The 23,240-nt window shown below is 35.5% G+C and overlaps 1 protein-coding gene across 1 annotated transcript in view; it reads right to left on the reverse strand.

Moving 5' to 3' along the window:
- Positions 1-997: 997 nt before the first annotated feature.
- DSC1 (desmocollin 1) overlaps positions 998-23,240 on the reverse strand; it is a 43,798-nt gene continuing 21,555 nt past the window's right edge. Inside the window, exons 8-16 of the mRNA XM_036739401.1 lie at positions 22,677-22,811; positions 18,544-18,729; positions 17,523-17,782; positions 17,245-17,387; positions 9,988-10,200; positions 9,295-9,537; positions 5,940-6,061; positions 2,159-2,416; positions 998-1,195 (exon numbers count right to left, since the gene is read on the reverse strand). Of these exons, the coding sequence (XP_036595296.1) occupies positions 998-1,195; positions 2,159-2,416; positions 5,940-6,061; positions 9,295-9,537; positions 9,988-10,200; positions 17,245-17,387; positions 17,523-17,782; positions 18,544-18,729; positions 22,677-22,811 (1,758 nt within the window). The remainder of the gene's footprint in view (positions 1,196-2,158; positions 2,417-5,939; positions 6,062-9,294; positions 9,538-9,987; positions 10,201-17,244; positions 17,388-17,522; positions 17,783-18,543; positions 18,730-22,676; positions 22,812-23,240) is intronic.

A 23,240-nucleotide genomic window follows, 5' to 3' on the forward strand; every position in this document is an offset into this window, starting at 1 on the left:
TGATATAAAGAACCCTCTGGACAGGAAACACTGTCCATTGTGCAGCTATGTGTATACCTTTTCTACAATATATAGTCTTAGAGAGTAGCCTAAGGCACTGAGAAGGTAAGGATCACCCAGCCAGTATGTATCAGAGGTGAAACTTGAACCCAGATCTTCTTGTTCCCAGGACTGCTCCAATATTCCTGTCTTCTTTCTCAACTTCCTTTGTTCTTGGATATTACAATTCTTACATTTATATTAATTAAATCAGAATGAGAAGACTCACTCACAATCAAACAAGCTTACAATCTTACATTTCATTATCCTTGACAATCTATTCATTTCCCAGGTATCTCCATTCATAGAAAAGATACATAGTGTACAAGATTGCATAAAATATTCCAAGTGGATCATCACTTGCTTGTTCTGTATTAAAGCATAGTAAAGGAAGACAATGTGTTGTGTAAATTGAAAAAAAGGGAATAACTGATAACCTTTCAAACTGAAAACTACTGAGTCAAACCTTGATGAAATTTACCTTTTATAAAGAAAGAAAGAGAGAGATGAGGGAGAGACAGAGACAGAGAGAAAGAGAGATAGAGTGAGAAAGTGAGAGACAGAGAGAGAGTCACTGAGAGAGAGAGAGAGAGAGAGAGAGAGAGAGAGAGAGAGAGAGAGAGAGAGAGAAGATTCTGACAAAAAAATGCAACTTACAATCCCTGTGAAAAACTCTTAAAGAGTTATTTACAATCATCAACTAGGATCATATGATTCAGAGATGGAAAAGACCAACTCCAAACCCCTCATTTGGCAAATGAGGAAACTGAGGACCAGAGAAGTTATGGTTTAATAATACTATTAGCTCACACTTAGAAATTGCAAAGCACTTTACAGACATTTGATTTCACTGACTTCCTAAAGGTAGCATGGGCTAGTAAGTAACAATCAGGTTCTGAACCCAGTCTTCTGACTCCAAATTGCGTTCTCTTTCCACAACACCCCATTGCCTCCCACTTTATTTTTTCATGCATGTCTTTGCTAATGTCCTAAATTTGGGTTCCAGATGATCTAAAAACTCAAGTCCCTCTTCGTCCTGCCGATCACTGCAACAGCCTACAGAGCCAGCTAGAGATCCTTTTCCTTCATAGTTATATGAAAGGACATAGTCTTTAGAATACTTATGCTCTTCATCCTGTCCACAGTGATACACCTTCTGTAGATGAAGAAAAAAAAATTTTATTATTATTTTTTAAAAACACCTGAACATATTCACATAAAAATAATTTCTTTGATTTACCTTTTATTGTTTAATTTTTAATCAGAGTGTGTCCTCTAATGGATTCCTACACATAAAAAATGCACATGATTGGTCTAAATTATATTCATACTTAAAATATATATTTAGCAAATAAATATTTCTAGTGATTTACAAAGGTATAGATTAAATTATATGTCTATTATAAAGCTAGCTTGCATTTTTCCAATTGAACCCACAAGTATTTGAGGTTTTTATTTGCTAACTAAATGCTTCACATATTCAGGGAAGATTATGTGTTCTGTCATATTTACATGGAGCTACAGAACTATAATATTTGAATGCTTTAAACTGGCTAATGTTTACAGTTGGTGATAAATCTGCACATTAGTCAAAAGTGGAGAATCAAAATAATCTTATCATTAACTATCTGGCTGATATCATCAGCTGATGTCAAATGTTGTTCTGAATTCCCCATCCATCACTGAATGCAGTTGATAGCCACATGTATTATGTGCTTTAGTGCCAGGTGCTTATCCTAAATACATCAAACATATTTACGATGTAAGATATGGTCATCACTATATAAACCTTATTTAATTTCATATTATTGATAGTATTAAAGCAAGAAAGATGTCAACCGTTTATTCCTCACTAAAACATATGATTGCACATAGTTACATTGGATACCTTTGTCTAACAGCACTTTAAAAGGTGATGGTAAAATAATTTGTCGAAGATAAATCAAGGGAACCATAAGTCTGTAAAATCAGATGAAACTGTGGCAAAATGCTGTTGAGAGTAACAGGATGACCAGCAGCATCAAATTCACTGAAGTTTGTTATAAGGATGATCACAGTATGACATACAACACACACACACACAAACATACAATGTGAACTTGGGATAATAAGAGCTTACTTCACCAAGGCGAGGTTGTGTAAAACTATGCCAATCAGTATATGCATATCTTCCAGTATCTACCAGTCCCTGTCCTGATCCTTTGCATGATTCCAATGTCTGATGTCCTCCACTTTTGGTTGATTCCAAGGTGTAACCTTTTACCATTTCAAAACTTTGTTGTCCACCAGTTTTGGTTCCCTGTCCACCAAGTGTCCCAGTACAGATAATGGGCTCACAAATGTTCGTAGTCTGTGTAGGGAGTCTAATACTTGCCTCCTAAAGATAAAATTTTTAAAAAATATAAAATAAGAGTTAATAGTTTGTTTTTATTCCTTTCATATATTTTCATTTGATATTTCATATTCAACCATCTAAAATCACGAGATTCAGAATTTACTGTCTTAACTTTTTGTTTAAAGTCCTAATGTGAAATGAAACCAATTAAGCAAGGACCCTTTAAAATGTCAAATATGATGAATATCTGTGAATAAAAAAGGCCTGAATTGCACAGTAAAAGAACATTTTGGCATTTCATTGCTATTTCCATAGATTTAAAGGATTTCATAGTATGTCTATAAAGGGCAAAGATGTTTACTTGAAGTTAAATTATTATTCTGAAAAAAAGCCTGGATCACATGACTAGCAAGAAGGTAGAATGGAAGCTTTATATAATGTCTTCAATGTAAAACCTCAAAATAAAATAATTAGATGTCAGACAATATAGTAATTACAGCAGATCCCATAAGACAAGGAGAAAAGGCAGAAAATTCTACTCCCACACAAGATTAAAAAAAAGATAATTAATTAATTAACACCAGAAAATTTTAACATAAAGAGCTTTCACTCAGTGCCACTCTCCCAAACAAATCTACATACTTACTACAGTGAACACAAGCCACCTCTTAGGTTTGTTGCTAGGACTCGGATGCAAGAATCTCCCGTGACTGTGGGATATCTGCTTAAAATATCTCCCCCACCCCACAAGAAGAAATAGACATTGATCCTGCCCAGCCATGCAAGGCAAAGGAAGACAGGAGATTGAAGGAATAACATGTAGTGACAACACCCAATGCTAGCACCTATAGGCTAGAGAGGAGCAGCATTGATCCTAATGAAAAAAGGACTGGTAAACCACATGGAGACAGTCTTCTCTTCCATGAGGTTATTCATGGTAGGGACCCCAGCAGATAATCCCATATTCCCCAATGTAAAGAAGCTGAAGTTTTTCGGGAGCCCAGCCTGTGCAACAGTGGAAGGAGAGGACCAAAGAGTAAGTGAAAGGAAAATACAAGAAAAAGACAACATAAATTTTGAAAGACCATACCTCAGTAAAAGTCAAGTAGCCAAGCAGATTAACCAACAAAAAGGATCATAAATATAAAAGCAAGAAAAAGTAAAACCTCAAAAAGGCACCAAAATACTTCAAACAAATACTATAAATATGAAAGAAGGAAAACTGTTGTTACTTAATAAAAATAGAATCTTGTGGACTAAGAATTACACCAGTTCAGAGATGGAAAGGATCTCAGCAGCTATCTATTCTTACTAGTAATTACCTAACAAGTAGTCTCCCAGCCTCTACTTTAAGGCCTTTGTGAGAAACAAACCATCATTTCCTCACATTGGACTTTTGTATAGTTCTAATTATTAAGACGTTTGTCAAGCCCAACTTCTACTTTTGGGATTTCTACTCATTTCTCCAGGTTCTGCCCTCTGGGTTGGCCAAACAAAGCAAATCTAATCCTTTTCCTACATAAGAGCCTAAAAGTAATTGAAGAAAACTATCACTCTTACCTGAACCTTCTCTATTCTGGCTAAACCAGCCTAAGTACTTTAGGTCATCACTTAAGCTTCCATTCTGAATGACTTGCTAATTATAGCCCTGGGCGATCCATGTCATCCTGCTCTTTCCATTTCCGGCCCTGCTAAACTTTGTTGGAGAATAAAAAATCAAAATGATTGAAACAGCTACAAATTTATACTGCACTACATCTACAGGGTCTTCACTGGTGTTTGGCAGTCCTGTTTACTGATTTCCTATCTCATTCTCTGCAGTGACCGTTCCAAAATTATTCCTCTATCGTTAAATCCTCAATCTCACTATAGCCTTTCCCAGAGTAACAGTAGGCAGCCTAGGCTTCTACTTTACTGAAAATATGAGAACCATCTGACCTCTAAGCAGCCTTCCAGTCCTAATCAATGATCCTGGTAAGATCATTTATCTGGCAGGTACATGTAGGGTATACTACACTTTGGGAGAGTCTAGAAAATTGTTAGGAAGCTATTGCAATAGTCCAGCTGTGAGGTAAATTTCAGTATGTTAATACCTCTAAATCTCAAGTGGTCAATCCAAGTGGTGGATAGAGGGCTGATCTTTTAAGTCTAAAAGAACTGAGTTTTAGTCCTGTCTCATCCTTGCTATCCATGATCCTGGTAGAAAGTCACTTAACCTCTCAGTGCCCTTGGCAACCCCCTAAACTCAAAGTTACAGATTAATGTCCTCTTCTGTTTTTCACAAGCATAAACTCTTCAATCATTCCCTTTCCTTCTCTAATCTTAAATCTCTCTTTAACCATTGGCTCCTTCCATGATCCCCATAAGCATGGCTAGACCCTGGGGGAAGGGGAGGAAGCATTTCATTTGATTTAAGTTCCCTTAAGCTATGATCCTATTCTCTATCATAGTCAAACTATTTAAAAAATTAGCAAGAATCATTGCCATGACTTCCCCACACCTCACTCACTTTTCATCCTTTCACAACGTGGCTTCTGACATTATTTGATTAAAACTGTTCTTTCCAAGTGTATCATTAATCTCTTGTTTTCTAAATTTTTGGTCTTTTCTCACTACTCACTACTACTCTTGCCCTTTCTGTAACATTTGACATCACTGACCACCCTATTTTATCTATATTCTTTCCTCACGGGTTTTTTGTTGATTCCTCTTGGATATTATATGTGTTGTCCAAAGTAAAATATGCAAACATCTATCTATCTATCTATCTATAGAAATATACATATATATCAAGCTAAATGAAAATTTGATTTTATGTTCTCTTAGATTATTCAAATAACTTCTCCCCTCCATAACAATGGTGAAGCGAAAGTTGGCACACATATGTATCTGTGTTTATGTATATATATATATATATATAATATATATCACAACATAAATTATACATCCTATATATTATATTTATAGATATGCACAAACATAGACTGATTATGAATTTATATATAACTTTATAGCTAGTTATACATAGAGAGATTATATATGCAATAATACATATTTATATCATGTCTTAAGTCTTACAAAATATTTTATATTTAGGATCCCATTTCAGTCTTACAATAACCCTATGAGGTAGATACTATATATTATTTTCATTTTACAAATGAAATGAGAAAACCCTCTTTGAAGCACATAGCAGTTAAATGACTAGCCCATATCAGCACCTATAGTATAAGAGTCAGGATTAGAAACTAAGTCTTTCATGATTCCAAGTCTAGAACTCTTCCCATTAATCTACAGTGTCATTCAGTTAAAGCCACACTCTTCCACTAACCATTTACTTGAATTGCATCTATGTGGGAAGGTGGGGGGGGCGGGGAGTGGGGAGGAAGCTCAACAATTTTCTCCTAATGCCCTATGTTCCTGAAGAATTGAGCCATGCATCATATTTATATAATCTATAAAACAATAAAGAAGAAAATATGAACTATTAAAGATTATTGAATGTCATCTTGTAATTTATCATACAATTGAAAACAATCCCCCCCAAAATATATAAAATGTTTACCGTCACTTCTTCTCCTGGGGCTTCAGTGTTTGACACAATTAAATTCTGTTGAGCTATATCTTCTGGAAAGCATTTTTGTACTGTTTTCTTAGTGGTAACACAGAAACATGTAAACAGGACACCTAAAACAAAGTACTTGAGTTAAATCTCCCATTTGTTTTATTCGATGATCTTCTTCTGGGGATATCTCCAAGATTCTTAGCTTATTGGTAGAACTGTGAATTCTTCTCAAGAACTTTGCTATCTCTTACAACTTAAAAAAACAAAACAAAACAATACCTCTTATTGGTGCAGACACATTGGGAAAGAGAGTCATGAACTTTATAAAAAGATGTTAACAAATTAATTTATATATTTTAGTTTCATTACCTAGGTAAAACAATGACTCTGAAACATAGCCAAAATGTCATTAGAAAACTAAATAAAAAAATATACAGTTAGATCATGGATTCATTAATACTCTCCATTGGCAAGGCACCCAATTAGAGCCTCGACATGATACATAACAAAACAGACTAGTAAGCACTGGAGCCAAGAAACAAGAGAAATGTTGGCTTCTATGCCCAAGTGCTATTTTATGAACAGCTTAAAGGCCGTACTTTTATGCCACAAAATTAAAAGAACAATAGTAAGCTATCTGGTATATATATTCTTCTATGGGAGATTTATGGGAAAACAAGGGAGGAAAAATAACATAGTAAAAGGAATAGAGGAGTTATAATTAGCACTGTTAGAAGTATCCACACAAATAACATCACAGGTCTTTCATAGAATTAGACTGTTTCCAGCTCTTGAGTTATTTTTGGAAATGGACACCATCTCTGAAATTCTCCTTTGTGAAGAAGACCAAGACCTACCCAAGGTCACATAGGTGATAGTAAGTAGAAGTGATGAAATTGGATTCCAAGTTCTCTGACTGCAAATCCATCCCACCATCTCCCATTATCACATATTCCCTTTTGGGAGCATTAGGGTAGAAGGACTATCTCCACCATTTGCTTCATCATCCTGGTCTCTCCCTCTCCTATTTCTTATTGTACTCCTTCCCATCTCTCCAAGGTCTCAGCCAGTTGCAAGTATTTAAAAATAAAATTAATTTAAAAATTTACATTTTCCAAAAGCCTGGGAGATGTGATTTCAACTTTTTTGATCTAGAACTATATAGGGAAATGTAAACAATTCTGTGCTTTGAAGGTGTTCATTACATCAAATTAATCTTGAGATTAAGCTATCAGTGGTTTAAATAATAATAGCTGACTCTATATTATGATTTGAAGTTTGCAAAGTCCCTTATAAATACATTACTTGATATTGGATGTCAACTCTACCTTATGAGGACCCTATAAAGCAGGCACTACAACTTATACCCATTTAATAAATGAGAAAATTGGGGCCTAGAGAAATCAATTAAGTGACTTTCCAGGATTACACAGCTAGTAAGTGTGGGCTGCTGGCTTTAAACTCAGGTGTTCCTAGTTCCAAGTCCAGGCTCCTCTCCACTACTCCATGCTACTGCCTCAAAAACAAACTATAAGTTCATAAGATAATGATTAAGAAATAGAGCAATTAAAAAAAAGCAAGTATAGACATGATCTGAATATTCAACTATACTATAAAACTCCTTGGAGGAACTATCTTTTATTTGTTTTCCACTTTTCCAACTCCCTCGCTACCATCCATCAATTATATTTCCACTACACACAAGAAATGAAATGGCATGAGGGGAAATGAGGCACATTGAATGAAGATTATCTGAAGTCCTGTCCTGCAGCCACATAGCATCCTCTCACAGTGAAGAAGCCTCAGCCTTGAGGCCACATTCAGTCAAACGGCCACACTTGAGGACCTAGAGGGCCACATGCAACCTCGAGGTCACAGGTTCCCCACTGCTGGAACTTTGAAATGATTTCCAGAATAGAAGCCTTACTTCAAGGTGTCAGACTTCTACCCGTTTAGAGTGACACTATTTAAAGCAGGAGTTTCTATATTTTCAAAGTGGGCCACATGATAAGGTATCTATGTTTTTCAAAGTACATAAATTTGATTTATTACATTAAGCTTTAGTTGCAATTGCTAATAACCTGAGTGAGCCACCAAGGCACCCAGAGGCAGTAAGTTACATGACAATAGGGGCAGCTAAGTGGTGCAGTGAGTAGAGCACCAGCCCTGGAGTCAGGAGGACCTGAGTTCAAATCTGGCCTCAGGCACTTGACATACTTACTAGGTGTGTGACCTTGGGCAAGTCACTTAACCCCAATTTCCCTGCCTCCCCCTCTGCACAAAAAAATTACATGACAATAGTGGGCAACTGGAGGTTAGTGTCTACTGGCCTATGTGTGCTCCCTAATTAGGGTAAAGACATGTTAATAGTCTCAGGTAGGTTAGAAGTTGGAAATTTAAATATTTAAACTAAAAAAATTCAAGGCAGAGTCAGCATGGAGCAGAGGAACGAGAACTGGATTTGAAGTCAGAAGACCTGGGTTCGTGCTTGTTATTTATTCTCTGTGCAACTATAGGCAAGTGACTTAAATATTCTGGACTTCAATTTCCTCATATATGAATTGAGGATTGGACTAGGTCACTTCTAAGATCCCTTTCAGATTTTAAACTATGATCCTATGATCCCATAGCACAGTAGTGAGCCACAGCATACATAGACTCTTGCATTTAATTTTATTTTAAGAAAATTACTACTTCGTATCTGAATAGCCATAGATGGCAAATTGTCACATCTTTCTGAATTATTGGTGAATTACAATTTTAATCTTCCAGATCAATGTTCCAGTGCATGATCTGCCAACTAAAACAGAAGCATAACTCTATGGATAGTCGAACATAGGTTCAAGTAGTATACCCAGGAATGTATCTCCCTTTTTTTTTCCCTTAGGGAGAATAATGAGTAACCGTAAGGCCGTGGCCAGGAGGTGGTCTATGTGACTTACAGAAACATTCCTAGGGAATTACAAAATGAGGTGCACTTCTCTTTTGGTAGTGTGGGATAATCCCCAAACATGACAGTCAGAGCTGTCTGATACTTCAGACTAAGACAAGAACAATGGTAGCTTTAAATTAAGTTATTCTCCAACCACTTCCCTCAAGTAGATGCTGCCCGACGCCAGGTTTCCTCATCTGTAAAGGGAGAGGACTGTACAGTGTGAAATATGTCCCCATCTAGTTCTGTTCTATTAGAGTAATTCTATTTCTAATATAAATTCTATATTCTATATTATAATAGTAATTCTATTTCTTTAGAAGTTCATAAATTGGATGATATTATGAAAAAGTATTGATGATCACAAAAAAAACCCACATTTAACTTAATTTGAAGAAAGACAAGGTAAATAATTATACTTACACAGTAGCAGCGCAGAGCCCAGCACCATTGCAAGGATAGCCCATTTTCCAAGTTGTATATTTGAAGGCAATATATCTCTCGGATTACCAGGAATCATCTTACAATCACTTGGTAAAGTACAATCACACAATCTGACTAGTAAATGAGATACTTGACCAACGCCATGCCGATCTTGTACTTTAATGGGCACTGAATAATAATTGCTTTGGAGACCTTCCTTTGGATGAATTGTTACAGATGTATCTGGGAGAAGACAAGTGTTGATGTAATATTAACAAGACCTTTCAATGCAAGTTAATAACCAAGTCATATATTTTGATAGAAGTTCTTAGGTAAAATGAAAAGTCAGGTGGGTATTTTTATTTGGGGCTACTCATTATTTTGAGGATAAAAGAAATAACATTCTCCCTTAACTTTCAGAATCAAATCTCTATGTGACGTTAGTGTTTAAACATTGGCAAAACAAACAAACTACATATTCCTATGTGAACATTAACACCTCTTGTTCTTAAAAGCCTTATTCATTAAAGGATTTGTAGAGTAGGGAAATATAGACAGTGCTTTGTAAATAGCACATATTTATCCTTTCATAATATCTGACGTTACAAACTAATGCAAGCAACTTTCACCTCAATAAGAAACCATAAGGATTTTAGTGGATTACATGTGGGAATATTTCACATCTTTACATACCAGATTTTTTTTGTATTGTCCAAAGTTTACTAGACTGATTATCCAACATAAATTGAAAAGGTGGACCATTTGCTGGTCCATCATGATCCACAGCTTCTATTGTGCCACCTTCATCCCCATGACGGCAAATTGTCACTTCTTTCTGAATTATTGGTGGATTATCATTTTTATCTTCCAGACGTACTACCAATGTTCCAGTGCACGATCTGCCAACTAAAACAGAAGCATAATAGCTCTTGGATTAAAACTGTTCAGCTTCAGTTCATTATTGTTACATTAAATTAACAGATCTACAATTAAGATAGTTAGGTGGCACAGTGGAAAAAAAAACACTGGGCCTACAGTCAGGAAGACCTGACTCCATCCTCAGAAATTTATTCACTATTTGCCTCAATTTCCTCAACTGTAAAATGGAGATAATATTCCTAGAGTTGTTGTAAGAATCCAATGTGATATTTGTAACTTGCTTAGCTCAGTGCCTGGCATATAGTAATAGTAATATTAATCAAAATATTAATTAATATTAATTAGTGTTAATTAATATTAATAACAGTAAAAGAGTAATAATAACTATTATTATTATTATTATTAACCTCTGCCACTCATTAACACCATGACCTTCCACAAAAATAACCTAATCTCTTTGGGACTTAATTTGGGGAGAGGATGACCCAAATGACTCAATGGGGAATAGACCAGCTGATCTTAAAGGTCTTTGTTGGTGCTAAGAGCAAAAAACATATTCATAAAATCCCTAAAGAGTAATGTCAGCTCAAAGCGAATTCAAAATTACTTTTTTAATTTTTTCCCTCATTTCATTAAATAGGCAACATTGACTCTATTTTAAGTATATTTTATCATTGCTATGACTGAATGATAAATTTACAACAAATTTATGAGGAGATTGGACTAAATCATCTTAAATTCCTTTACTGATCCAAATCTATTATCTAGGAACATGTTTTTTATTTATACTACAAATATCTATTTAGCTAACAGAGTTGAACTGGAGCAAGGACCATTGATAAAATTACTTACATTTAACAATAGGGAGAGAACCTTTTCATTTTCACTTGTGATTGAAACATAAATTAATGAACTAACCCTTAGTTTAGGGAATTGAACAAATATAGGTACAACTGATAAACTTATTGTTCTTCCTTGCTTGGAAAGTAACCATCTACTCATCATATACATGTACACATATGTACTAATACAGATATTATTTTGATTATATTATTAAAGTCATTGTTTTAAATAATATATGACTATAATCCATGTTCAGGTTGATAGAATCTCAAAATCAAAATTGTACAAGGCAATATTTAGAGAATATTTCATATTTAAGAAAACAACAAATTTATTTTTTTCATGACTTTAATCAGTGAAATAGTAGGAAATGACTATACCTATTTAAGATGTTTTTCTGTTCAAATGTATTTTAAAGTATTTAGAAAAAAAAGGTCCACTACTCCTTTAAATATAAATCTGTGCCAATGGTTTATGATAGGCTATGTAACTATTATATGCTACCTCACAGGATAAGGAAAAGGATTTGGAAAATCTTAAAGCAATATGTAAGTATCGACAGAAGTTAATAAAAAAAATAGGCTATATGAAGATGTAACTAGACTGCAAAGGAAAGAGAGCTAGGTGGAGACAGAGGAAGAAGCCTTCTGATTGGACTGGGAGAGCCATTCCAATGCTAATGTACACATAACTTTATACTTATTTAATTATTTCCTTTTATCCAACTCTAGGTAGGGTATGGATTGGATGACCTTCCAAATCTGAGATTTCCTAAATATTTCTGCCTGAAAGGCACTATAATAGCACCTGAAGGGCAAAGGCTATCTTCTATACATGTATGATCCCCAAATCTACCTATCCAGCCCTAATTTCCCTCCTGAGCTCTAGTCCTACACTAGTAATGTCCTGATGAACATCTACACCTGGATGATGTGTGGGCATAGCACACTCACCATGATCTTTCCTCCTAAACCCGGCCATTGGCAGCGAGGTGGTGCAATGTATAGAGTGCTGGTCCCGGGGTCAGGAAGGCCTAAGTTCAAATCCAGTCTCATACTTATTAGCTGTTTAACTCTGGGCAAGTCCCTTAATCTCTGTCTGCCTTAATTTACTCAACTGTAAAATGTAGGTCATAATAACTACCAGAGTTGTGAGGATCAAATGAGGTATGTTTAAAAATTTACTTATTTTTAGTTTTCAACATTCATTTCCACAAGACTTTGAGTTCCAAATTTTCTCCCCATCTTTCCCCTCTTACCCACCCCAAGATGGCATGCATTCTGATTACCCCTTCCCCCAGTCTGTGCTCCCTTGTATCACTCCCCCCATTCCCTTCTCCCTTACTTTCTTGTAGGGCAAGATAGATTTTTATACCTTAAATGCCTGCATATCTTATTTCCCAATTGCATGTAAAAACAATTTTTAACATTTGTTTTTAAAACTTTGAGCTCCAAATTCTCTCCCTTGTTTCCTCCCCACCCACCACCATTGAGAAAGCAAGCAATTCAATATAGATTTTACATGTGTAGTTATGCAAAATCCTTCCATGAGAGTCATGTTGTGAGACTAACTATATTTCCTTCCATCCTATCCCAGCCCTGTTTATTCTATTCTCTCCTTTGACCATGTCCCTTTTCAAAAGTGTTTGCTTCTGACTACCCACCCCCCCCCAATCTGCCCTCCCTTCTATCATCCCCTCCTCTTATCCCCTCCCCCTACTACTTTCCTATAGGGTAATATACCCAATTGAGTGTGTATGTTATTCCCTCCTTAAGCCAAATCAGATGAGAGTAAGGTTCACTCAAATGAGGTATTTATAACGCACTTAGTACAGTATTTAGCATGTAATAAGCACCTTTTAAATTCTTACTTGCTTCCTTCCTTTTAAGACTTATTCCTCTCCTCCCCACCCCCCTCTCCCGCCACCACACACACACACTACATTACAACCAAACTGCCCTACTGGCTAGGTCCTGAACTTGGCAATGTATCTCCCTCATCTGTGCCTTTGCAAAGGGAGCTTCTTATGCTTAGATTACTCTACTCTCTCACCTCTCCCTCTTAGAATCCTTACTTCCTTCAAGGTTCAATTTAATTCCCCTGATTGTTAGTGTACTCTACGCTTAAGTTGTCTTGCATTTACTTCTGCTCCCCAGGGGTCCATTTTTTGCTTAGTTTTGTTTTGACTTGTTGTGTGGTATATCACACAGTATAGCCCTTAGACAGAGACAAGCAGCTCAGGACACCGGACACTTTGGAGAATGCCATACATCTTAGGCACAATAAATTGTAAGATTAGTCATCAGGTATAAGCCATTTTCCTGGAATGTCTGACAATGTTACAAATAGCTGGGAGGATGAGTGGGAGGATTTACTCTTTAGCCATTACTGGTTACCCAAGCTGTCCAGAATTGTGACACTGTGTAACTACTGTAGTCCAAACAGATGTGATTACTTATCAGTGAATGGCAAAGCTGGCATGCCTGATACTGATTCAATGATTTTTCTGTAAAGGAGTGTTTCCAGGAAAAGCACTATTCAGCTCATGCCAAATCCTTGCAGACTTTCTTTATAGTGACAGCATAAAGAAGCTTGAATTGGAATACTTATCCAAGTGATCACTAAAGGGTTAAAAGATTTCTTATACACCCCATATTTTATGAAATCATTCTTCTTTTCAAGATCATGTCTCACTTGTTATGAAAAGTTTGTCTCTGGACCTCAAATAGTCCTGTATCTTAAAGGTGTATGTTTAATGCACACATGACAACAGTGATAAGGGATTTTTGATCTCATATCTGAACAATGGAAAGAGAGACATGTTAAAAAAAATTACTTGACAAAAGATGCAATTGTGGCTATATTCACCACTCACTAAAATTCAACATTTGGCCATTATTTAAAATGTAACTACGTGTATTGCGCCATGTTAACTTGAGATGAGATGATAAAAAATATGAATGTCATCAGTAAGAGTCAAAACCCCAAACTTTTTTGAAAAAGTAATAAATAAACAAACAAACCCTTAGATTCAATGATGATTTAAGAGGATATTTTCATAAAAATTCTTATGGGAACCCTATCAAACATACTAATCATGAGTTGCATGGTAACATAAACTAAGTCTTATAATATTGAACTTTCTTGTGAATTTTCATGTTCTCCCTTTTGGTATACTTTTCCATGTGTTAATATATATTACTGAGATGATAAAGGTACCAAATATGAATATAAGTATAGTGAATGTGCTTTAGATAAAAGTTATGAAGAAGACTGAATATGCTTATCTTGTTGCAGAGAAATCAAAAGTAACATATTGATATTTAAAAATCTGCATATGTATTCAAGTCTTTAAAACTATATTGGACCTGATTCAATGAAATTGTTCAAAGATATGAGTGAGAATTTTGAATACTTTAAAATAAATTATATTTTAAACTATATTAAAATTTCATTTTGTATGTCATATTCATATTATAGTGTAATGATAGATCAGCATATCACATCGATCCATAAATTATGTACTACTTTTTAAAGTCAAGTTCATTATATAAACAGGGACCCCAGAAAAATATTTTGCAAGGGTCTGAATGCCCTGGGGTAGCCCCTGCCTTTGTACATAGTAAGTGCTTAAAAATATTTCTTGAAATAAATAAGTTCAGGGATTTTTCCTCCCTGTCTTATTAAAAAGGATTCAGGAGCCATAGAAGAATTATAGTTTGTCCCAGCACACCTAGGATGATTATGTCAATAAGAAGTCCTAGAAAGCAATCATAACAAACCTATGTCCACTCCTCAATGCTCCCTGTCCAGAAAAAATGTAGGCAACCTTTAGTGACTCCAGATCACAACAATTTAAGTTTAAGGTATGTGGTATACAATGACTATGATCAAAATAACTACAAAAGATTGGTGAAGTCCTAAAAAGCCCACCTGGATCCTATCCTGGATCTAGGTGAGTTAATGTAGGCAACAAATGCTAAATACAACCAGGAAGGGCTGTTTTCTTCATTTGGGAGGAGGGGAAGAGGAAGACCCAAAAAGTGATAAGAAGCAGGTATATACCATACTCCTCATTGAAGGACGATAAAAGAGAAGATAGGCTTATGTATCTCTTATTTAACTTCTATTTAACAAGAAGAATGCTTTTTAGTCTGAGAATGGTAGTACAGAAATGGTTTTTAACATAAAATCCAAGATAAGTAAGGAGATGATAGAAGAGCACCTAGCTACCTTAATGAAGTTGGATCACCAGGTCCACATGAGTACATCCCAAAGAACTAAGACAATTGACATAGTAGTAGCAGCAGCTGCATCTGATACTTATATACCACTTCAAAATAGACACATTTCTTGCCAAGCCACTTTCCTTGATCTTTGAAAAATAAAGGAGAATCGGAGAGGTGCTATAGAGCTGTAGAAAGGTAAGATAAAGATTTTCAGAAAGGGAAAGAACATGAAGTCTTCAGACTAGGCATATAAGCACAACCTTGATTCCTAGCGGGGTGGGGGAAAGTTCAATATAAAAGGGAAAATGCTCAAATTTGTTATTAAGGGGATAGCTTGGGAGGCTTTAAAAAGTGATGTAATGAAAATGACAGCTTCTTCAAAAAACAAGTCAAGCCAAATTATCCTCCTTTCCTTTTCTTACTGGGTTTTTGATGTGTATGGATAAAGAGAATATTTTAGATATAATTTCCCTAGATTTCAGCAATACATTTAAAAAATTTCTTTTAGTCTAACTTTTAGGACAAGATAGAAGGATGTAGCCTAGATTAAGATAGTACATTAAGGTGGAGTTAGTTTGAATGACCAAGTAGTGATTAATTAATGATCAAATGATATGTTGGAGGGTAATCTCTGGTGGAACATCCCAAGGATCTCTCTTTGTTTCTGTGCTGTTTAACATTTTTATAAATAAATCAGATTAAGTCATTAATAGCATGCTTATAAATTTTGCAGATTACACAAAGTTGTGAGTCAAAGATAATACATTGAATAACAGCATCCAAAAAAAGTTTCTTTTAACAAAGAAGGGACCAAATGAAAAAGACTAATTTTAAGAGGGATAAATATAAACCCCTATATTCGGGTTCAAAAGATGAACTGCAAAATTCAGTGTGTGTGTGTGTGTGTGTGTGTGTGTGTGTGTGTGAGAGAGAGAGAGAGAGAGAGAGAGAGAGAGAGATACTCATGGTTATATAACAATTTGTATGAAAAAAGATGGGGGCTTTGGTAGACTATATGCACAACATAAGTCTACACGATGATAGCTAAAAAAGAGCTAAAACAATTTTAGGCTTCATTAAGAGTGTCATACTGCCTATAATGGGAGATATGATCATCTCTACCTTGATCAGACCACATGTGGGGTACTATGTTCAGTTTGAGCCAATAGTGTTTTAGGAAGAACACTGATGATTTTCCAAATGAAGGAGGGTAGAATGATAAAGGCACTAGACCTTTCTATACAATGATCAGTTGAAGAAATTGGGATGTATGGCTTAGAAAAGAAAAATCTTATGAGGTACATGATAATTACCTTCAAATCCTAGAAGATGGGGCAGCTAGATGGAACAGTGGATAGAGCACAGGCTCTGGAGTCATGAGGACCTGAGGTCAAATCTGGCCTCAGACACTTGACACTTAAGTGTGACTCTGGGCAAGTCACTTAACCCCAATTGCCTCACTCCCCAAAAATACTAGAAGGAAGGTCATGTTGAATAATAATAACTCACAAATTCTATAATGATTTAAGATTTAGAAAAAAACATTATTCTTGCAACAATGGTATGAGATTGGTTGAAGTGTTATTATCCCAATTTTAAAGGTAAGGAAATTGAATCTCAAAGAGATAAGCTGATCTTTCCAGGATTTGTAGAATAGTCTCCTTATCCTACATCCAGTATATGTTCTTTCCATCTATACCCCTAGATTATGAGTTAAATTGTTCTATTCAGCTCCAGAGGGCAGAATTTGGATAGTGATTGTAAAAAGGCACACTTAGGCTCCCCTATAAAGAAAAAGTCTTCCTGAAAGTTAGAATTGCCTCCAAAGTGAAATCAGCTTCCATAGGAAATAGTGGGCTCCTCATCAGCGTTGGACTTCAGCTGAAGGCTGCCAGGGATATTATAGAAAGGATTTCTGTTCAGGAACAGGTTACAGTAGATAATTTCTTCTAACTTTGCAGTTCTGCAACATATTATATTTGTTATATATGGTACTTACCATTATCTATTGCAAGCACTGTGATATTGTATTGGTCATTTTTTACAAATGCTGACTCTCTATCCAGGACTTTAGTGGTTACCAAGTTCCCTGTTCTTTCATCAATTTGAAACCAATTATCTTCATCTTTTAGCTTCTGATACCTAATTAGCAGATGTGAAATGGAAAATGACATATTCTAAGATCCATCATTATAGGAAATGCATGTCCCCTTTCCCACATTCCCAACTAAACTACATTAAAAAATTAAAAATAAATATGATTAAAAAGTTGCATACCTCAAACCTTGACTACTGAGGGTTTCTGGATCCCGTGCAGTGTATCCACGAATTTCTTTCCCAGCCGCTATGCCATCTTCAGATGCTATAACAGTTACAGGAGGCTGGCATTCAGGTCCTTCATCACTATCTTTGACATTGACAATGACAGAAGTTGTGCAAGTTGTAATGCCTCTGGAGTTTGTTCCTTTAGAGAACTCAGCTTCATTAACTACGCCAACTTGTAGAATAACTTGGCGAGCAGCTTCATAATCCAGTGGCTGTTCAATCAAATGCATCTTGTTAGTCAGTAGGAAACAATATACATAGCAGGCCCATTTGTTATTTGGGCTATAATTTCTAGACATAGCAAACAAAAAAGGGAAAAAAAATGCAGAGCTAGATTCAAAGATGTGCTCAAAATAAAAGCCAAAATTACTAGAAATTAATTCAATAGACGTTCCAATACAAACTTATGAGGTTTAGGCAAATGTTTCCTATGTTACTTCTTATGTTTGGCTGATCAGCACCAGTCGTCTTCTTTTTTTAATCTGCTCTTAATCATAAGCAGAAATGCTGAAGAAGCGATAGAACACTACAATTTGAATAGTCTCACATTCCACATTGTATTGCTTCCTCTATTTCTTTCATGCAAAGGCACAAATAGTTAAGAAAGCATAAGCCCAGTAGGCTAAGGAGTTCTAGTGATTCATTAAAGAAGTACACTTCAAATTTTTTTGGCAAAAATACTGTAAATACAACTCATCACATTCAAATACTCAAATGGCTCTGTTGGAAATTCCCTTCAATAATATAGAAAGCAGCCCATCCAAACCTGCCCATTCTGTAGAATTCTTGTTATAAAAGAAGCTATCATTATTTAATTAACTATATAGAGTGTTTTATATGTGTGTGTGAGTGGTTGCATAAACATATACATATAGATAGATAGATAGATAGATATACACACACATATATAACATAATTTGAAATCATAATCAGAGATGATAAAAACTCATCTGTATCACTGCAGTTAATTTACCTTGACGACACATAAGATGCCTGCATTTGTATTAGGGTCAGTAGTGATCTGGAATTGTCCATTTTCATTTCCCTTTAGAATAATGTATTTAGCTCTTGTGTGAGGAGTGTTGGGTAAATCCTTGTCCTCTATTTCCATACGCAGAATTTCTACATTGATTCTGTTTTCTTCCACCTCTGTCACATACTGAAAAACATTTTTATTATGATTTCATTATATACATAATTTCTAAGAGCAACACACTATTTGCATTCCCCTCCTGGCTTCAGCAAAAGAGTCAGGTCAAGTCAAGTTGACAAGTATTTGTTAAGTACCATTTGTCAGGCTCAATGAGTTCTAAGTGCTGAAAGCAAAAACAGTAACTGCCCCACAAGGAACTAAGAATCTAAGGGGGGAGGGCAGGGAGAAAACAAGTGAACAACTATGCAGTTACAAGATACATACAGGATAAATTAGAGATCATTTCAGAAGTAAGGTGCTAACATTAAGGAGGACTTAGAAAGATGTTTTGCAGAAAGCAGGTTAGCTGAGACTTGAAGGAATCCAGGAAGTCCAAAAGTCAGAGATGAGGAGGGAGAGAATTCCAAGTATGGGAGACAACCGGTGAAAATGCCTGGAGTTGGGAGATGGAGTGTCTTGAGTAAGAAATACCAAGGAAGCCATTGTCACTGGGGAGTAAGGTATAAGAATAGTGGAAAGGTAGGACTTTAAAAGTCAGAGGGTTTTGTGTTTGATCCTGGCGGAAATAGGGAGTCACTGGGATGTATCTAACGGGTGTGTGAGTAGGGTAACATAGTCAGACATCTGCTTTAGGAAGATCAATTTGATGCTGAAAGGAGAATGCTCTGGAGTGGAGAGAGATTTGAAGCAGGAAGATCAGACTTTTGCAATAGTCCAGTTGCGAGGCAATGAGTGCCTCACTAGGGTAGTAACAATGTCAAAGAAAAAAAGGAACATTTATGAGAGATGTCATCAAAGTAGAATTAGTAGGACTTAGCAAAAGATTGTTTAAGAGGGGATGAGAGTGAAGAGTTAAGGATGACACAGAGGTTGTAAGCCTGTATGACCTGGAGGATGGTGATGCCTTTGACAGTAATAAGGAAGTTAAAAAAACAGGGAAGATTTTGAAGAAAAGATAATGAATTGAGTTCTGGACACATGAAATTTAAGATGTCTACTTCAAGACATCCACTTGAAGATATCTAGTAGGCAGACGACTGGAGATCAGGAGAAAGGTGATGGTGGGATAAATATATCTGAGTTTCATCTACATAGAGATAATAATTGAATCCATGGGGAGCTGATGAGATCACCAAGTTAAACAGTATATAGAGAGAAGAGGGCTCACGACAATTTTGGGGAAATACCCTCAGTTATTAGATGTGGTCTATATGAAGATCCAGAAAAGGAGCTCAAGGAGTGGTAAGACAGGGTAGGAGGAAAACCAGAAGAGAACATCATCACAAAAACCTAGGGAGAAGAGAGGATCAAGGAGACGAGGTGATGTACAATGTCAAAGAACAATGAGGATTGAAAAAAGGACACAAAAAGTAAAGACATAGATATTAAGGGTCAAGTCACAACACGAAATAACATTTTAGAGTTTTACTATGCTTAATTACCTCCATCTACCCAAATACTAAAGCCAGAATCTCCTTCTATCTCTATGAACCTTCATTAACCATTCACACCTTACTTTCTTCCCTCTCTTGTGAACATATACAGATATTTCTTTTTAGCATATGCCACTTTCTCTAGATATGACAAGTAATAATATACAGTAGTGGCAAAGATTTATGGAGGAATATATGCACATATTATATAAAGTATATGTGTGTACATATATAGAGTATATTTATTTGTACAATTATAAGAAACATAGATAAGATAAACACTTCCTAAAAGCCCCAGTTTATATAAATGACTTATTAAAATAACTAATTTTGAGAACACTGTACACAGTAACAACCACGGTGTGTGTGATGACTGGCTTTGATAGACTTAGCTCTTCTCGGCAATGCAAAGACCTAAAACAATTCCAAAAGACTCATAATGTAAAACACCATCCACATCCAGAAAAAAGAAATGTGGAGTCTGAATGCAGATCGCAACAGACTATGTTTTTCTTTCTGATGGTTTCTCCCAATCCTTCTAATTCTTCTATATAATGTGACTAATGTGAAAAAATGTTTAATAGGAATTTGTATGTAGAGGCTATGTCAGATTGCATGCCATCTTGGGGAGGGGGAAGGGAGGCACAGGGAGAAAATTTAAAACTTATGGAAATGAATGTTGAAAATAAAAAATAAATTAACTTATTAAAATATAAAATAACTAGTTTTATAGAGAAATCAACTAAAAAACTAGTTGAAACCACTAACAACTTCAGCAAGTTTGCAGGATATAAAATAAACCCACATAAATCATCAGCATTTGTATTTACTACCAACAAAACTCAGCAGGAAGGAATAGAAAGAGAAATTGCATTTAAAACAACTGCAGACAATATAAAATACATGGGAACCTACTTGCTTATTTCACTTTGCTTGAGTTCATATAAGTATTCCCATGTTTTTCTGAAACCATTCTATTCATCATTTCTTATATCACAGTAGTATTCCATTATAATCATTTCCATAACTTGTTCAACCATTCCCCAATTAATGGGCATACCCTCAATTTCCAAGGATTATATAAACCCAAAACAGCATGGATCAAATGAGATAACATATGCAAAGTGTTTAGTAAACCAAAAAGTGTCATATAAATTTTAGCTAATATTATTAATAATATTATTATTAGTGGAAAGATCATTGGATTCAAAGTCTGAGAAATCTGATTTAAAGTCTTGGTTCTGCCATTATCTAATTGTGTGGCCATAGGCAAGTGCCATCATCTCAGTTACCCAACCTGTGAAATGAGGTAAGCTGGATGACCGCTATGATCCCTTCTGACTTTAAATCCTATGATATTATGATTCCTTCAGGCTTAGAATGTCATATAAATTTATACAAAATCAATTGTTTATTTGCTTACACTATGAAGTGCAAGGAGTATCACTTCCCCTCAATACCATAGGATTAGTATATTCTATGTCATATACTACTTAAATGGAACTTAGATTTAGTACATTGAGAAACCATATATATATGTGTGTGTGTGTGTGTGTGTGTGTGTGTGTGTGTGTGTGTGTGTGTATATATATATATATATATGCTACTTTTATTGTTTGTTCCATTCTCCTACAGGTATACAGCTGAGGAAAATATATTGAACTATTCCATTCTCCAATTAAAAACTAGACTGAAATTAAGTTGGACAAAGGAAGTAATTTTGCCCTTTAACTACCTGAAGCAAAGTTATTAACTATATTACTTCATTACTTACATGAGTTAAATAAATAATAATCTTTTGTATCCAGCCAGGAGTTGGGATTTATGAGAACTGAACTTAGAAATTCCACTTCCTGCACACTACCTCCTAATCCTTTCACTTTTCTCGCTAGCTCATTCACACTAAACTTGTTATTTGCCCTTATTATGACTTCTATTCTCTCGATTCCTTCCTTTTCTTTTAGTCTGTCTTTCCCCTCCATCTATATTAACCCTTGTTAATATGGACTACTTGTTCCCCATCTTTGGTAGAGCCTCCCAAGTCAGATACACTGTACCTTGACCCCAACATAGTAATGTCATTTTTGGTCCTTTTCAAGAATGAAGGACAATAACCAACCAACTATTCAATCTTGACTCAATGGTCTACTAGTTTAATGATCATAGTTACTATTCTAGAATTCCTTATACTTTTCACTATTCCAAACCTACAATCATCTGCCAGTAGCCTCATGAGTTTATTTCAGGGAGAAGGGAAAGGGAATGGTAGTGAAACTAAAGATTTCTTCAAAGATAACAGGAAGGCATAATTCTCTCAATATTCTGGATCTTTTGACCATCAGTTTGGAGGTAAGAGGATTATCATGATATTTCCATTGAAGTATTATTTTCTTTCTTAGATAAATTCTACTACCATATGTAGTATTAAACACTAAACAGAAGTCATCCATAATGAATGTTCATGGACTCACAAACCTATCAAGTTCTGAGGTCGAGTGGGGGGTGCAGTGTGAAACTTACAGAAGTTTTTTGGAAACTTGGAGCATTATCATTTTCATCTCTAATGTCAATAGTCAGTACTGTTGTACTTGATAAACCAAAACTCTGGCCAGCCATATCTCGTGCTTCCACATGCAACGTATATGTAGGACATGCCTAGAAAAAAAATCAAAGTCTGTAATGTTCCTCATTCCTGTAATAGACAAATCCTCAAAGTCAGCATGCACATTCTCTAATGTAACTTGCAACATTTTGGGGACAAATAATAATAATAGCTAGCATTAATATAACACATTAAAATTTGCAATGCCTTTTCCACATATTATCTCGTTTAATCCTCACAGCAACCTAGGAAAGTAGGTATTATTATCATCCTCATTTTAGAGGTGAGAAAACTAAAGCTGAGAGGTTAAGTGACTTGCCTAGGGTCACACAAATAAGTAAGTGTCTGAGGCTAAATTTGAATTCAGGCCTTTCTGATTCCAAGTCCAGCAATCTACTCATTGTATCACTTAACTGCCTTACAAATGTGAAGGCCAAGTTCATCAGATGTAAGCATAACAACAAATTCAAAAGCGATGTTTT

Source organism: Trichosurus vulpecula, chromosome 1 (assembly GCF_011100635.1).
Source record: "Trichosurus vulpecula isolate mTriVul1 chromosome 1, mTriVul1.pri, whole genome shotgun sequence".
Classification (NCBI taxonomy): domain Eukaryota; kingdom Metazoa; phylum Chordata; class Mammalia; order Diprotodontia; family Phalangeridae; genus Trichosurus; species Trichosurus vulpecula.